The sequence below is a fragment of the Oryza sativa genome, chromosome 4 (assembly GCF_034140825.1).
Source record: "Oryza sativa Japonica Group chromosome 4, ASM3414082v1".
NCBI classification, from domain to species: domain Eukaryota; kingdom Viridiplantae; phylum Streptophyta; class Magnoliopsida; order Poales; family Poaceae; genus Oryza; species Oryza sativa.
This window is the reverse complement of record NC_089038.1, coordinates 24,438,318-24,456,401: the sequence shown is the minus strand read 5'-3', so window position 1 is coordinate 24,456,401 and position 18,084 is coordinate 24,438,318. Positions and strand designations below refer to the sequence as shown.

At 45.4% G+C, this 18,084-nt stretch overlaps 1 protein-coding gene across 2 annotated transcripts; it reads right to left on the bottom strand.

Annotated features, from left to right (window-relative positions):
• Positions 1 to 44: 44 nt before the first annotated feature.
• Positions 45 to 4,554, bottom strand: LOC4336167 (pachytene checkpoint protein 2 homolog). Of its 2 annotated transcripts, none has more exons than XR_010740486.1 (14): positions 4,294 to 4,554; positions 4,126 to 4,189; positions 3,507 to 3,613; positions 3,355 to 3,422; positions 2,794 to 2,897; positions 2,592 to 2,696; positions 2,350 to 2,439; positions 2,197 to 2,272; positions 1,893 to 1,962; positions 1,385 to 1,455; positions 1,219 to 1,309; positions 935 to 1,069; positions 579 to 707; positions 45 to 492 (listed from the first exon to the last, which is right to left on the bottom strand). XR_010740486.1 is itself a non-coding variant. In NM_001419572.1 (14 exons), exons 1-14 carry the CDS (start codon positions 4,475 to 4,477, stop codon positions 352 to 354), a joined length of 1,428 nt encoding a protein of 475 aa, NP_001406501.1. In that variant the 5' UTR covers positions 4,478 to 4,550; the 3' UTR covers positions 45 to 351. The 2 variants fall into 2 exon arrangements, 1 of the variants encoding a protein (NP_001406501.1); NM_001419572.1 differs by having other exon boundaries at positions 935 to 1,062; positions 4,294 to 4,550.
• Positions 4,555 to 18,084: the final 13,530 nt, after the last annotated feature.

Here is an 18,084-nt window from a genome sequence, read left to right as displayed (position 1 = left end):
AGGTCCTGGTTACTACACTACCTCCACAAGCATAGAGCGCAAGATGTGATAACATATGCTTTTAAACATTCAGCAACTCGAATCAAGTCTTGTTTCTGGTTTAACTCAGTGACATCCTTCGAGGCACAATATACTATATATATAATAATCTACAAAACACAAAAGTATCAAAGCAACAATCAGATCTATTCTGGACTTCTGCTGTTCTAAACCTAAAGATTGCAGGGGTCTGCCGGTATTTAGCACCAGGCTCTGAATTAGCTTCCAGCTATCTTTGAGGTCCCTTAAAAACTATCTCTGGAATTGAAACTGTTAGCAATTTGCTCTTCGAAGTGACCGGCATGGAATCAATCAACCACGCGACTCGGAGAGCTCTCTTTGAGCAGTCTGTATCAAAGCGTGCAGGAAAGCAGAGGCATCGCAGCATGAAGGGTTAGCAACAGAAGCATGTGCCAGGAAAGGAAGTTTCCTCAATGTTCGACCGCTTAATCCCTGTAGCAGAAAAGAAATGCTGCTGTCAGCCTGATGGGAATGTCTTGATTACTGTTGATGATGCATGTATCAGTTATGTTATTTACCTCACATATTTCTGCAGCTTTATGGAGTAGGCCAGAGAGATGAACCGAACCATGAGGATCTGCGACCTCAGGACAGTGCTGGTTCTCCATCAGGCTAAAATAACTCAAAAGGCAAAGAGAATTGCCACCCTACAATTTGCGACAATAGTTTATTTAGCATTCAGGGGTTACAAGAAAGTTGAAAGTCTTGTGGAGAAGTTTTGATCGATTCATCAACTAAGATCCAAAAGAATTGTTTGCTCTAATCAAGTGCCCCATGGACAGAGTAATCCAGAGCAACTCTGGTGCTTGGATAATAATAATGAAAAGGTGGGCACCATAGGCATCAACCAAGTTGGCAAGCACAGAACAAATACCTGAGTATGTGTAAGAATTCCAACTCGCAAAAGTTCCTGTAAGCATGACCTCAAAATTTCGTATCGTGCTTGAAGGGTTGGGGGTCCAACGTATGCCTTGATGTCTGCTCTATCAACAAATGCAATATCTGCAAACTAGAGAAGAGTTAGGATTTACTCCCTGTAGAGCAAATATCACTATAGACTAGAGAAGTGTCTTTCGCTCACAAAAATGATAAATTAGATCATCAGGAGATGGACGATTTACTAACTTCATAAAGGTATAAAAAGGCAGAACTTAATACCAATAGCTGTGGTGATATTTGATGTTGTCAAAATGATAACATTTGGCCAAGACTTGAGTTTGTCCATTTGTGTAAGTAATGCATTTACAACCTGCAGGTTGCACGATGAAGGAATAGGTATGAGCATTTCACGATAAATTGGTACATGGAAAAATAAAAACTTTACCCTTATGGAATCTGAAGGTTCAGATCCAGATATGGCAGCCTGTCTGGCAGCAGCTAGGCTTTCAACTTCATCTAGAAATTGAAAAATCAATAATAACACACATAAGGTTAAGATTCAATATATACAACATCGAGCAAATCAAACTCCATGTGAAAGAGTATAATATAGATTGTAAGGATCCTTCGCTCATATAGTCATATGTCAAACAGGTGGCCAAGGTTGATACATAATCATTAGTATAGGGGTGTATCTTTAAGGAGAAACGTGATTGACAATTCAACATTTTTAGATAATGGAAGCTTAAATTGAACTCAGCCAAATTGACAATTTGACATGAAAATTAACCTTCCTAAACTATTCATATACAAAATGAACCTGGTGGACTCATCTAATCACTTCACAGACCATACAGTGAAGACTCGTATAGTCATTTCATCACTTTGGGCTAGTTGCCTAGTTGTCAATATATAGTGTTAACTTGTCACTGCTCAAGGACGTACTGACGTACCTATCAATACAAATACCAGGTTGCTTTCTTCTTCCACCATCTCCTGGATCTTCTGGAAAAGTTTGGCCACCTAAAATGAAGGATTGCACAGAGTACACGGAATTTAAGATGCGAATAAAGATGCATATCCATTGGCTAATTATACCAGGTAAAGTCCAGTATAAAAAGGTCGAAATGAATCATAAGAATAAAAGCCACCACATGCAAAATCATGAGCAAGCCAAGTGTCATTAGATAATAGCATTCAGCATATGAATCATCACATGCATATAACAGTCTTTCGGTTAGCACAAAAAAGGCATACCAGTTTTCCGCTTTCAGAAAACCACTTGCTGAACAGTGAATGGGCATTGACTTCAATCAATTGACACATGGAATACCTAAAAGAATTATAGAAATGAATAACGCACATTCATTAACCAAAATTATACAGTATTGTATCTCATTCAGCACAAACCTTGACTTGAAGCGAATGGAAAGTTTTTGAGCAAGTGCTTTACACAAGGAAGTCTTTCCTGTTCCAGGTGGACCATGCAAAAGTACAATCCTGCAATGTGTTGACAAAGAAAATCAAAACAACCAAAAGAATGAAAAATCAGTGTACAATTTAACATATGCAACTACAGGTAACTTAAGATGACCTATTTTCTCGTAAAGAGCTCAGGCATTTCCACCCTAGGTGTTTCTTAAGACGCTTACCTGTTCCAGGAAACAAGACATGGGTCTACACCCTTTTCAGTAAACAGCAAAGCACTAGCAGCATATCTCAGCAACCTCTGCTTGAGACCAACTTCATAGAGTAAGCTGCAAAGACTTATGATGTTACCAACACAACAGAAAAGGATAGTGTACTTCTTCAAGGAATTGTACTAGTTAAGGTTAAATTGAATGTAAACCAAACCTTTCCCACAACCCATCAAATTCTTTGGCAGGCAGAGCCCACTCATTGAAGCTAGAGAGTGTATCGTCCTCACCCGGCTCCTCACCTGGACCATCTTCGCTCAACTGCAGCATAAGCAAACCAGATTGAGGTAAATACATTTGAATTAGATCAATGTCTCTTCAATCCAATAAACAACATAAAGCAATCCATCTATTGGAAAGAACATATTCCTATGGATCAGTATTAAGACATTAGGATGTAGAATGTGAGATATTTAACTATTTGCCACTTTTAAATGTGGCAATTAACTGGACCCACATGTCATAGACACATGTGGACCCACATGTCATTGAGATATGGGTGGCAAATAGTTAAATGCACCTGTAGAATGTACCTTTGGAAGTCTCTACTCTAGAGAAAACAAATGAGAAAATTAAGTACAGTATTAAGAAATTCCACATGCAATTTATCAATAAAGCGCGATAGCCAACATGTCAACACAAAATTCATAACCACAGTTCTTGAAAGAGGTGGAAGAGGTTTAGGCAGTTGGCAGCTAACATTATTTATAGTGCATACCTGGAACACATGAACAACAGGCCTGACTTGCCAAAATAACAGAACTTTGTGATTCTCAGTCCACTCATCTACATAAAAGGCAAGTACCAAGAGATGCATAAGCAATGAGGTCAAGAAAGAAAGCACAATTGCCAGGCTAAGTAGATCCATACCAGTGTCGCAGATTTGGATCCTTTTAACATTTGCAAGAAGAAAAGGATCATCATTAGGAATCGGGACAGGACCATCAACATAGCTTAAGCTTCGAGCTTCTAACATCCTGATTGATAAAGCAAGTAGTAGATATTAAGTTCGAGAAATAACAGCTGCTAATGGCTCATGAATAAGATGCTAGTATTCACGCAAATTATGTGAGCGAATAAATAAAATCCAGAAACTCTCTTCCGGAAACTATGTTAAGTCCCTTGCAGCAACCATTGATGCCTCTGCCCAAGGCTGCCATGGCACCACCAAGGCTTCCACAAAGCTGCGGTTGATGCATTTTACAACTCACTCTTAATACTTGCATTGGTTCACTAGTTACAGTACCACAAGTTTCTGTAACTTCAGAACATACAGAAGACCCAGGTTTTTTATGCATTAGATACCCAGAAAATATACTATATCCCAAATCCATGTTGCTTCAGTGTTCAGCTTCACCGTTTTCCATCAATGCTCAAACTCAATCGCTCCCCATTTCTAGAAAACCACCATTTTCTAAACCAACCCGCCTGACGTTGCTCACAACATCAACAACCCGAAAAATTAACAGAAAATGAGATAAACACCAACCTCTCCACCGCAGCGCAGACGTCCTCGGCTCGAGCTGTGCTAGTGGCGTGCAGAAGCACTTCAACTGCAATCACAGGGTTTAAAAAAACACAGCCACCATGATTCAGCATTCGCTAGCCACAACAACCGTGCATAGCTAGAGAACGGGAGGTAACCGAGGCAACCTACCTGAAACGAGGATCCTGTCGTCGGCCGAGGGCGACCCCGTCGGTGGCTGCGGCGAGCAGGAAACGGTGGTCGCCGCCACCGCCGCCGCCGACACGGCGGGCACCAGCGATGGGGCCGCGGCGGCAGCAGATGCCGCATCCGGAGGAGGCGGCGCGGAGAAGGAGACCTCCATGGGGGCGCTCATGGCGGCCGAGCAGCGCGCGGGACGGTGAGGGGAGAGATTTCTCCGCTAGGGTTTTTGGATTGGGGAAGGAGGCGGCCGATGAGATTTTGGATTTCCCGCGCTTCAATGCTAGCCGCCGCTTCCCCGCCGCTTCCTGGGCCTTGCCTGATCGGCCCATGAATGGAATAAGGCCCCGTTCAAAAGTGCGGAATAAGTTCATCTAAGGTTCCTAACTTGTCAACGAATCCGATTTTCATCCTTCAATCACAAAACCAGATACAACAGGTCCCTCAACTATCAAAACCGGTGTGAATTATCCCTCGGCGGTTTCAATAGCAGTTTTGGCTGACGTGGCGCCTACGTGGCTAATTTGACTCGGTCTTAATTTGACGTGGCACTGACATGGCGCTTACGTGGCAATTCAATTCGGAAAAATAATAAACCCCGTGGGACCCACATGTCAGTTTCACACACAAATTAATAAAAAATGGCGGGGCCCACGTGAGCCCCACATGTCATTTCACCCCTCTTCTTCCTCCTCTCTCTCCCCATCTCCCATCTCTTCATCTCTCTCCCCTTTCCTCTCTCGCTTCGGCGCTCGCCCTGCTCTCCTCGTCTCCAGGCCCTTCCGACCGCCTCCTCGCCGCCCGCCACGAGCTCCACGAGCGGCAGTGTCACACCCTAAAGATTCAAAATATATAAATTGTTGTTTAAATGGAATTTTTAGAATTTATTTTAAAAGTCTTGAAAAGAAAATCTAATTTTAATTAATAAATTCCAATATAAAATTGGGCCAGATAAAATTTCATTAAATACTTTGCTTAATTCTATAATTCCTAGATTTTTCTGGGATTTATTTGAGCTAAGAAAGTATTTTTAATAAATGGAATTGCATTTAAGAAATAATTTAAATTGAAAAAGGTTTTAAAAAGTCTCTTTTGGCTTTGGGCCGAAAGTCGGCCCAAAACCGCTCTCTTCTCTCTCCTCGGCCCAGCCGGCCCAGTCCGCAGCCGCGCGCGCGCCCTCGCTGTCGCTGACAGGTGGGTCCCGCTTGTCGGATCCATCGTCCTCCTTCGGCCGCCGCCGCCCGCAAACCCTAGCGTCGCCGCCGCCGTTTCCTTTCCAAATCCGGCCGTTCCTTTCCTTCTCCGGCCGAATTGATAGAGGGGAAATGATCCTCGGGATCTCCTCTACCTTTTCTCCTTTGGAATCTTTGGCTAAATCGCTTTGGAAAGCGTCGGAGTCGAGTTCGTTTCGGATCGGTTTCCCTCTCTCCAAGCCGAGCTTTCCTTCGCCGTTGCCGTCGCCGTGGGCTTTCGCCGCCGCCTCCGAGCCCCTTTAAAAGGACCCCCGGTGTCTCTTCTACCCGCCGCCACCCTCGCCTTCGCCTCTCGTCGCCGGAATCGTTCTAGCGCCGTGTGCCCTAGCTTCGCCGTCGCCGCCGCAATCTCAGCCGTGCTCCGCCGTCGTTTCAGCCGTCGCCGTCGCTCGGGAAGACCGCCGTTGTGCTCGTCAAGTCGTCGCCGTCCTCGTCCGCCCCTTCGCAGCCGTCGGAACCCGCCGGAGCATCGTCGCCGTCGACAACCCGAAGGTAGCCGCCGCTTCCTCCTCGTCGCCGTCGTCGTCCGTTCCTCCTCCGCCGCCGTTTTGGTCACCGGTGTGTTCGCCGCGTTGTCCTCTACGTGCTGGTGCCCTCCGTTTGTGCCGAGGTGCCGCCGTTCGCCGGCGAACGTGCGCCGCCCGAGCCGTCTCCTCCGCCGAGCCGCCGCCGCTGTCGGTGACGTCACCGCTGACGTCATCGGAATCGTCTCCCGTGAGCCGCTGTGGACCCGATCGATCTCAGCCGTCCGTTTTGGGTGGGATCAATCTTGGCCGTCCGTTTGCGTGAACCGTCGCCCGTGCGCCCGGTCCACCAAACCCTAGCCCGCTGACGCAATAAACCCTCTTTTCCTTTTCAAAAATAATTCATTATTGCATCATAATTCAATTTTAACCGATTTAAGTGTTTTAATCCGATTTAATCTTTAAAAATTCATAACTAATTCATCTTAGCTCCGATTTAGTTGGTTCAAGTCTCTAAATTTTTCTAAAATTGAGATCTACACATTAAAAATATCCACATGTACTGTTCAAGCTTGTTTTTGTGCTGTTTTGGTGATTTTGCTCTTTTCTGCTTAGATTCCGTCGTTTCCGGAGAGTCCGTTTTCGCCGGAGAAGAGTTTGAAGAGTTCCAAGGCCAGCAAGGCAAGTCACACAGATCCCAAACAACCCTTTGAGCATGTTGATCCTATTTAAAGCTATTGTTTCTTTTCAACTATTGCATTTATTTTCGAATGTCATTGGGTGGATTTAACCTATTGTTTGATATAGCCCTTTTGTTCTTGATTACCTTATTCCTTGATACCTTGGGTTATAATTTGACTAGTTGAGCTTTATTTATTTATACTGGTTCAACTAGATATTAGATATAATTGCTTAGCCCTGCTTAGAAACATTAGCACATTCATGGGATAACTAATGCCACACTATTATTTCATGATAGTTTATTGATAGTTCACGATGGTTAATCGTGATTAGATAATTAATTAATGTGCCAACTAAAACCTGGTAATGGTGGGTTGTGAGCACATGGTTTTGATGGTCGTGCTCATGACAATTAAGGACCGGTTCACGAGTTTCGGTTGTGAAACATTTATCGTGCCAACCACAAGCCAGCATGGGCAACGGCTTTATCTTTTGTATAGCATGGTTCATTGCGGAGCACCAGACTGAGAAGTGGCGGAGATAAGCCCACGGGGGTTCGCTGGGGAGTCCATACCTTGTTTATAAGGGGGTGACTATGATCCGGGAGGGTGCATTGCAGTGGATTGTGTTATGCGAGGGGTATTGTCACGACTCCTTTCCGAGATACCGTGGTGGTATTGAGGCACATGGTGACATGATGTGGGGTTGTGTCTTGTGGGTACAGTGGTACACCTCTGATCAAAGTAAAACTATTCGAATAGCCGTGCCCGCGGTTATGGGCGGGTCTAACAATGTCTTTCGTGATTAGTCTCACCCTTCTCACCTTAGTAAATGATGCTATAATTGGTAATAATTTGATTAGCTCCTGGTTTGGAATGGTATATTCCTGGTTTGGAGATAGAACTGTGCAGCCGGGATGGTTGTTCAGAATGGTTGGGCCTATACAACAGGGTATGTTGTATAGCGTTGGATTAATATTGATTAATACTTAACTGTTTTATTAAATTCTGAAATATTTGCTAAATGCTGCTTTTGCAAATGAAACCCTATTATGCCATCCTTTGTTATCCTGTGCACTTGCATATTTGCTGCGTGGCTTGCTGAGTATGTCATATACTCACCTTGCAATCATTCATCAGAGGAAGAGTTCTACAGTGAAGCTGATGGAGTGGAGGATTAGGTGTAGCCTTGGTCAAGTTGCCTGTGGAGTGGAGCCGGAGCTTCGCTAGTTTTTTATTTTCCGCTGCTTAGATCTTTATTGATTGAGAGGAACTATCTACCTCTGTAATGACATTTTATTCGCTTATTAATTAGAGTAATAATTGTACTCTATTATCAATTTGTTATTGTGTGCCTCGACTGATTCCTGGACGAGGGTTCACACACATGTAAGCGTTTGGAATTTTGGATAGAAATTCCGGGCGTGACAGGCAGGAGCACCTCGCCGCTGCCTCCTCGTAGCCGACCTCGCCGCTCGACTTCGTGCTGCCCGCGCCTCACCCGACCCCCTCGCCGCCGCTGCCGAGCTCAAGCCTCTCTTGGTGGATCCCGAGGGATCTGGATCTAGTCAGGACGAACCCGTCGCCGTCATCGGCGTCTGGGCACGGTTCATGAGCAAAGGCGGCTGCGCCATCGCTGGTCCATCACCAGCTTCTCGCTGTCCACGCTGACCAACTCGCTCGTCGTCGGTGTGCCCATGGCGCGCGCCATGTACGGCGAGTGGGCGTAGCAGCTCGTCATTGTCAGCTCTGGCCAAGGATTTGTCAGTGTCTCAGGTGGGCTGCACATGGGCCGCTGACTGCACCACAGGCTGGTCAGCCCATGGCCATGTAGCCCAAACAAGTCCAATTGAAACAATACATGAGCAGCAGCAGCCTACAGGAGATCGATCGACCGATCAATTGGCCAAGGCGGCGAACGGCGGCGACAACAACCTGGAGGCGGGCTTGCCTCCTTGTCGATCTCTACCTTCCCTCTTCCTCTACTTGTCTAGAAGTTACTAGAACCTTCTAACCCTTGTATCCCTCCATCTTCCACCCCAAAACCTTCCACTATTGTAACAGATTCACTAGCTCCTTGTGTTGGATTTGATACTACTACTTCTAAAATTGCATTGTTGAAGTGGGTCGTTAACAGGATTACAGCAACACGCACACTTCAACTAGCTGGAGCAAAAATCTTTGTGGACAAACACAGAAGAATTTCTCGACAACAAACGCCTTATCTAGTTTTTCTCATTCACTTGACACTTAACTCAGGAGATTACATGACTTTTATAGCCCAGCAGACACACCACTAAGCAAACAAACTTCGGCCGCATTGTACGCGCACGCAGCACGCGATCCAATTAATTCGGCAGCCACTAGCTAGCCGCATGCACGAAGCTAACTGCCACACAAAAATAATGCTAACAGTTGTCCAGCTCTCCGTCTTCCAGGCCATCGTCTGGTTCACGCTGCTGCTATTCGTGCTCAAGGTTAGGAAGGCCGCCATCGGAATGTACGTTGACGGCACCTCGTCCTCCAACGAGTCGTTGTTGACGACGCCGGCGGCCAGCGCTGGCGCCGCCACATCCACGGTCATCGTCGTCACCGCGGCGAGCGGCGCCGGCAAGCCGTCGTTGTGGGGCGCTGGTGAAAGTGGTGGCCCCGCTCCCTCCTCTCCGGCTGACGCCGCCGCGCGCCGTTCCCTCCTCTCTCGCCGACGGTCATTGGGGAGAAGGGCGGCGGACGGCGGCCATCGGGGACAAGGGCGACGACCGGTGGGAAGGAGCTAGGCGAGCTCCCTGGTCTACCGCCGAGCGCGTGCAAGAGCGAGTTGGCCGGCGGCCACTCTTCTCCATTTCTGCTGCCGCCGTCGTTGCAAGAGAGATAAAAAGAGGGGAGATGGGGAGAGAGGAAGCAGAAGAGGAGGGGTGAGTTAGACTGACGTGTGGGGCCCACGTGGGCCCCGCCATTCTTTTATTAATTTGTGTGTGAAACTGACATATGGGTCCCACAGGGTTTATTATTTTTTCGGATCAAATTGCCACGTAAGCGCCCACATCAGTGCCATGTCAGATTGAGACCGAGTCAAATTAGCCACGTAGGCGCCACGTCAGCCAAAACCGCCATCGAAACCGCCGAGGGACCTAATCTGCACCGGTTTTGATAGTTGCGGGACCTGTTGTATCTGGTTTTGCGGTTGAAGGACGTAAATCGGATTCGTTGACAAAAATAAGGGACCTTAGATGAACTTATTACTTAATGTGCTGCTACCATCCACAGCACTGTTGCACCGAGGGAGTCAATGCACTGCCATTCAGCCCAACCTATTCAGCCTGCTACCATTTCAGCTCAGCCCAGCCAACTCTGTACTTTAGATCTGAGCCTAAATTCACTTGGACTCCCTTAACTAATGACCGAATGTAATTCATATTTTGAACCACAATACCGGATATCTCAAACGCCAAAGTATTAAAACTGGTGCAATTTGATTCTCTCTATAGGGCAGTTTCGCTGACTGGCATATACGTGACGGTGTTGTCATGTTTTTCATCCAACGTGACGCTTATGTAGTATTAGAATTAATCTTCTCTTAACTGCATCAGAAAATGGGAGGGCGTGTGTGGGTCCCACCTCCCCTATTCTTCTTCCTCCTCCTCTTCCCTCCCGTAAGCCACATCACCCCCGTACAAAGCCTCACCATTCCCCCCTCTCCCCCCATCTTCCTTCCAAGAAACAGTCATGCACCAATTCAATGGCTGTGGCCGTAGCCGGCGCCTAGAGGCGACTGAGCAGCGCCTCCTCCTCATCCTCCCCGAAGTTTCACTTCTGGCCCCTCGACACCGATCCCGCTGCTTCCCCCTCCTGCGCCGACGAGCTCTTCTCTGGCGGCGTCCTCCCTCCCTCTCCCCCTCCTCCATCCCCACCATGGCGCCCACCTCTCCAGCTGCCTTGGCGTCACATACGATGATGAGCCTGTGCGGCCATCACGTCAAGGGCACCGCCGGTCGCCGCGGCGTCGGGTGGAGGAGGCAGGTCAAAGAGGTGGACAGATATATTCACCAAGAAGCAACAACTAGCGACGGTGGCGGAGGAGAAGGATCAGCCGAGGCAGAAGGACGTGGGTCAGAGGAGAGCAGCAGTTGGCGACGGCGATGGTGGTGGATCGGAACTGAACATAAACATACGCCATCATTGTCCTAAGAGAGGAGAGAGAGAGGAGGAAGAAGGGAAGGAGATGATGATATGTGGGCCCCACAATATTTTTTGACAAATGGGTCCCACATATTTTTTTAATTCTAATGCCAAATAAGCGTCACGTTGAACGAAAACCATGTCAACACCGCCATGTATGTGCCATGTCAGTGAAATCACTGAGAAAGTCAAAATGCACTGGCTTTAATAGTTGGGGGTTTGAGATATCCGATATTGCGGTCGAAGGATACGAATTATATCTGGCCACTAGTTAAGGGAATCAAAGTGAACATTGAAAGTGCATCTATCCCCTAGTGGATTTTGGTTATTAATGACTAAATGGTTAAAGGGGCTAATGCGTTTATTGAGCTTGAGTACAGGAGATTAGTCCCAAGTTGCTTATGAGGTGGCTATGATGTACCTTGAGTTCCACTCGAAACTCAAGGCTGTTGTTGGCCCGATCTTTCGGTGAGTTGAGATAACTATGATTTGGAAGAAACGTTGACGACCCGACTACAACCGTACAAGACGTTGCGTTGCGCCTTAGCGATCGATTCACCTCTCCGTGGGTTGTTAATCTTGCCGGTGCAAATCAACCCTATTCCTGCAAGCAAATCGAAGAAACAAGTAAGAACAAGATAAAAGCAATCTAATATTGCAAATAGAAATTGAATACGAATGATAAGTTGGGGTTCCAAATACAAGAAGACGGATGGTCTAGCCGACACGCGCACCGCAAGGAAGTAGCAATGGCTAAACTTTCATCTAAAAATAACCCAAGAAACCCTGAAGGGGTACCTAGCTATTTAAAGCCTTAAAAGGGAGAGCCACCCTTCCCCTATTGGACTAGTCTTTTAGGGTGATTGGACATTTTCCTAAGTGGGTGTGCCTAAGAACTGTTGGGGTTCGGGTAACCTTAATTTATTGGGCCTTGGCCAACCCCACCTGGGCCGGATCTATCGTTTGGTATTAGAGCTGGGCCCTTGTTTAAGGGGGTGGAAATGATGAGGATATCCTCCACTATTAACCGCTGGCAAAGACACAACAAGGGGCCAAGTGGTCCAGTTGTAGTCGGGCGGCGACCGTGTGAGCATCTGAATAATCCCACCTTGCTTAGCTTGGGAGCAGGAAACGACCTTAAAAGGGAGTGCCACCCTTCCCCTATTGGACTAGTCTTTTAGGGAGATTGGGCATTTTCCCGAGTGGGTGTGCCTAAGAACTGTTGGGGTTCGGGCAACCTTAATTTATTGGGCCTAGGTCAACCCCACCTGGGTCGGATCTATCAAATAGCTCTCGGAGTCCTCTTTCCAACAGATCCAGCCTCATCGCCAAATTCCATCCAAGTCATCCGCATATGAAGAAACAAGGTGTTGCGTCACCTGTCATGGACCTTTGGGCTTGTAACTTCGTTTGGGACCAAGGCCCATGTGGGGTGCGCCCCAACCAGGTGAAGGATGACTTGGATGGAATTTGGCGATGAGGCTAGATCCGTTGGAAAGAGGACTCCGAGAGCTTTCCATCAAGTACTCACGGGATGAAAATGGTGGTCTGGGGTCGGATCTATCAAATAGCTCTCGGAGTCCTCTTTCCAACAGATCCAGCCTCATCGCCAAATTCCATCCAAGTCATCAGCATATGAAGAAACAAGGTGTTGCGTCACCTGTCATGGGCCTTTGGGCTTGTAACTTCGTTTGGGACCAAGGCCTATGTGGGGTGCGCCCCAACCAGGTGGAGGATGACTTGGATGGAATTTGGCGATGAGGCTGGATCCGTTGGAAAGAGGACTCCGAGAGCTTTCCATCAAGTACTCACGGGATGAAAATGGAGGTCGTATGTAGATTTGGCGGCTGTTTGAAGTCAACAGTGTAGCAGGTGGCCGAATCGGATTCCAGCACATGGAGGACTTGATCTTGATATTTTCTTGTTCATCCATGATGTGAGCAACGGTTGTATCCGTAGTAGCCATGGTCACATCATCCTCCCCTTCTTCATGGAAAATCGTCCTCAGTTTTTTCATATGGTGCTCTTCACATAGTTCATTCAAAATAACCTGTTTCATCCAATCAAAACTAGAGAAACTCGAAGTAGTGTGATTAACAATAACATGTTTCTCTAAATCCGAAAAAATGAAAACTCTATGCACCAAATATATTCCTCTATCATTATATTCGCCAAAGATATTAAAAATAGCATTAGTTGGACATGGCAAATCATACTTAGCAAATAATTTCTCCTCCAAATTATCGAGCTCACAAAAATCATCAAACTGAACATAGCCCAAAGTATTTAAAGAAGTTATCAATTTACGTTCCTCAACATCATTAGCAATGTGAACAACATGCTTAAAATTAGCACACAATGGAACACTAGAAATAGCATGTTCATTCACTAATTGTGGCATGGATATAAGTGAAGCATTATCACACAACTCTTCTTTATCACAGGGAACAACAAGTAAATCAACTTGTGACAAAGGCAAATCAGAAGTAGTTTCCACCAAAATTTGCTCTAGATTAGCATGGATAGTGGACAAATGTGACTCATCAGAAGCACGCTCACCTTGAGTAATATCAGCACAATTTAATTTATCTTTTATACCCTCTTTAGATAATGTAGGTGCATCAGTCTTCTCTTCTTCCTTCATAAGCGATAGAGATGGCATCTCGATCATATTGCTCTTCTCCTCATGGTGAATTTTCTGAGCTTCCTGCAAAATGTCAGTAATAGGAGGCACAAGCATAGTTTGTTTCTCCTTTGGGTTCTTTAAAATATTGCTCTTAACACTGCAAGCAAGCATGAACAAGTGGCCTATATGATTATATGTCATGTTAATAAGCCAAGCCTGAATATCGGAATTAAGCCCTTTGAAAAATCTAGTCATTGTGTTCTCATTGCTTTCTTTTAAACCACTATAAGTGATACAAAATTTGAAGTTATGAAAATACTCCCACACAGTTTTGTCACCTTGTTTTAGATGTTATAATTTCTCAAGGAGAGTTCGTTTATAATATGAAAACACAAAATTTTTCCTCATCATTGTTTAGCATTCATCCCAAGTTTCAAGCTTATTGCCAACAGTATACCACCAAAAAGATGCAGAACCGGTACACTTATTACTAGCAGCCTTAATCATTTAAGCATTAGAGAAATCATACTCATCAAACTGTTTGTCTACTGCTAGTTCCCAATTAATATAAGCGGCGAAATCATACTTACCATCAAAAACTGGCAAATTAGATTCTACCCTTGCAAGATCATTATCATGTACCTTATATGCGCCATGTGGATCACCTACCATTTGTTGTCGAAGATGAAAATATCCACGTTTTGCATGAGCTGCTCCAATCTCCTTGCGTAACCTTGCCATGGTTAGTAGCAAACAAGAAACACACACAAAATATGCACGCTCCTATTAACTACTAGGTAGTGGAGGCGAAAAAGTCACACACACTCCAGCTTTTCACCAAGCTCTTACAGATTATTACCAATGCAAGCGGAATGGTGATATACACCGACTCAACCAAGCACCCCAATGGAGGTTGGATGTATCAATGTCTTGGCAAACACTTGCTGTACGGATGCAATCAAATATGTGGAGCTCTGGGTAGGCTTAAATATGTAGCAAATGCTCAAATCAGATAATGCGAAGTTGAATAATCGTTTAAAGTCAGTACCGTGCTGGTCCTAGGCTAGAACGTACTAGAGACGCGAGCCTAGACACAAACGGTACCACCAGATAGCACTAGAAACAACTCAAGCACACTCTGATATATGAAAGCAAACTCAAATATACAATTGATTTTTTTCCTTTTCCTTCTCTCTTTCTTTCTTTTTTTACTTTTCTTTCTTTCTTCTCTTTTTTTCTTTTTTTGGTGCGGCTTTTTTTTTCTTTTGTACGCACCTTTCTGCCTTTTCTCACTTTTTTTTGATTTTTTTAACAAAAACCGACTCAAGGACCTTAATGTAAGATTACAGGGACTCAAATGTAAATACAGAAATTATAGGGACTCAAATGTAAAAGTCCAAACCTCAAATTATGCCAGTTCCATTTTTTCAAATAGATCTCAAAACCGACATAAAACAGAATTTCACCAAATTGTTTGACAGGACTCATAACTGAGAGAGACAAGGTGATTTGGAGAGGGAGGAGGGAGTCGGACTCACTCGCCTGTTAATGTGAAGGCCACCACGGCCGAATAAAACAAGGAAAACTCGCATGCAAGGAAAACCGAATCCGGTTCAAATAGAAACCGATCAATCTAATCTAATCTAATCTAATCTAATCTTCTATTTCTTCTGAACAAAGAGAAACCAATCTAATCTAGTCCCTTGCTTCCATCCTACTCGTGCGCAGCAGCACAGGCGCACCATCACGTATGACGGGATGCACATGACAAAAACCTATATAACCTATATGCAACTCCAAAACTGACCAGAAAAACTTCTGAAAACTAAGAAAAATGAAACCCTGGCGGAAAGACGATTCCGTTTTTGTACGTCCCGACGACAACAAGCACACGACGACAGTGGTACTAAATGTGACCAGAATTTGAAACTCTAGACGCTAAGACCAGAAACACGACTAACCATGCAACGCAAAACTCAACAAAGCAAAAACTGAATAGAACGAAGCAATGGCACAAAGATGTCTAGGTGATGGATGCAATTTTTTTGTATGGCTATTTTCTGGTTATAGGTAGATAAAAACTCACCGAGCAACAAAAGCTCTGATACCACCTGATGTACCCTGAGTTCCACTCAGAAACTCAAGGCTGTTGTTGGCCCGATCTTTCGGTGAGTTGAGATAACTACGATTTGAAAGAAACGTTGATGACCCGACTACAACCGTACAAGACGTTGTGTTGTGCCTTAGCGATCGATACACCTCTCCGTGGGTTGTTGATCTTGCTGGTGCAAATCAACCCTATTCCTGCAAACAAATCGAAGAAACAAACAAGAACAAGATAAAAGCAATCTGATATTGCAAATAGGAACTGAATACAAATGATAAGTTGGGGTTCCGAATACAATCAGACGGACGGTCTAGCCGACACACGCACTGCAAGGAAGTAGCAATGGCTAAACTTTCATCTAAACAAAACCCAAGAAACCCTGAAGGGGTACCAAACTATTTAAAGAGGTGGGAGGACGACCAAAGGGACTCTAGGGTCGTGCTCCACCTGGTTGGGGCGCACCCCACTTGGGTCCCACTTGGACCGGGGTCCCAAACGAAGTTATAAGCCCAAAGGCCCATAACAGGTGACGCATCACCTTGTTTCTTCATCTGCGGATGACTTAGATGGAATTTGGTGGTGAGACTGGATCCATTGGAAAGAGGACTCCGAGAGCTTTCCATCAAGTACTCATGGGCTGAAAATGGAGGTCGTATGCAGATTTGGCAGCCGTTTGAAGTCAGCAGTGTAGCATGTGGCTAAATCGGATTCCAGCACATGGAGAACTTGATCTTGATATCTCCTTGTTCATCCATGATATGAGCAACGATTGTATCTATAGTAGCCATGATCACATAAGGCTAGGACGCGTGGAGACCCCTATCATGGTTATGGATACCACATACCTAATAGTAGTTGACTAAGCTCGGTAGGGCCTACCACATAACATGTCTTATACGGAATCATACATTGTATATAAAAGGAGTTCCAGATAAGGAAGGACGAACAGAGTTCTATATGAAAACGACAAGGACTACCTGGATTGTATCCATGTTGGTCTCCCTAGTTCTACTTGGACAAAGGGACATCTATGGGTATAAATACAAGCCCCCCTATGAGGAGAGGGGACAAGCCACAAGACCAACACAACATACACACAAGCCAACACACGCCGCCAGCTATCGATGTCAGAGATAAGCCTAGACATACCCCATCCGGTACCTACAGAGGCTGGTAAGAGGGATCTAGCGTCATCTCTGATCTCGACAAGTTCGTGCTTGAGGAGGAAAACTACGCTGTCGTCGACTACGGGTTGGTTATCCATGCCGCTAAGTCGATGACAGCTAGATGTGTTATCCCAAATATTGTACTGGTGTGATTATAATGAATAAGAGCAACACCGGCTTTGGCCAACAGGAGTAGGGCTATTACCTGTCAGATAAGGGGCCCGAACCTGTATAAAAATCCTTGTCTGCATCTCTTTTACTTCAATCTTGCATATACCATGGTACCAACGATCCCCATACTATGCAAATACCGTAGTCGCGATCTCAAACGTCGACAACCCCCCAATTCATCAAATTCAAAGTGGTCAGAAGAACCGGAGCCGAGTTAGGCTAGCTCTATTTTACACTTTGAGTTTGGGAAAAACCATACTATTAAGAGGGGTTTCATATGTGTGGTTCTGAGGATCCTTAAGTGCTCTTAGCCATATTTTCTTAGTGAAATATTTTTGGGAGCTATTTTTTGAAAATAGCCCCTCCCAAGACAGAGAATCCTACCTGGAAGTTTTGGAAGCTTTGGCCGGAACTTCTGGGCCTAGGAGTGGAAGAGAATTTTCCTAAGTGTTGGCCGAAAGTTCCTAGCGCCCAGGACTGGAACTTCCAGGCAGTATTTCATATCAAATATGTGAGTAATGGCTAGATGACGTCACCTAGCCGTTGTAGATATCAAACTCGACCCCAGCTCATTCTTTGGTCATTTCACTTTTGCTTTCCTATTCCCTAGTTGTTTCTAGCCTCTCCCAATGTGAATTTGTTTCCTTCCACCAAATCTTAAGCCATTCTTGTATAATTAGCATTTGTTTCTTGGATCATTAACTTATTGTGTTGATGTCTTTCAGGCAGCGCGCAAAGGCGCGCCCCAACATCTAGTACTAAGAAAGCTGGATTGGGGTGCCTAGGTCGGTATCATTGGAGTTTTAACTTTTTGCTAATGAAACCTGATCGCACGACTGTCCGGGGGGGGGGGGGAGGGGGAGTTGGAACCACATGTGCCACGTGGCAGGGCTTTTTGCACGAGAAATCCTCTCAGAATTCGGTATCTTATTATCTAAAGCTGGCGGTGGGCTTTTTGCACGAGAAATCCTCTTAGAATTCGGTATCTTATATCTATACTAATATAAAAAGGAGGAGTTGTCCCCTTGCAATCCAACTGGTGAAATCAACCAGCCAAATCCTTACCATCCATCCATCCATTCAACGAATCCAACGGTTCAGATTATTCCACGTTCTCCCCTCAGCCTCTCCTCCCC

Excerpts from the sequence above, each read along its gene's own strand:
- LOC4336167 (NM_001419572.1), bottom strand. The coding sequence starts at position 4,477 with ATGAGCGCCCCCATGGAGGTCTCCTTCTCCGCGCCGCCTCCTCCGGAT. Across the intron at positions 2,440-2,591 it reads TGTCTTGTTTCCTGGAACAG|GATTGTACTTTTGCATGGTC; the intron begins GTAAGCGTCTTA and ends AACACATTGCAG. Across the intron at positions 708-934 it reads GAATTCTTACACATACTCAG|GGTGGCAATTCTCTTTGCCT; the intron begins GTATTTGTTCTG and ends CGCAAATTGTAG.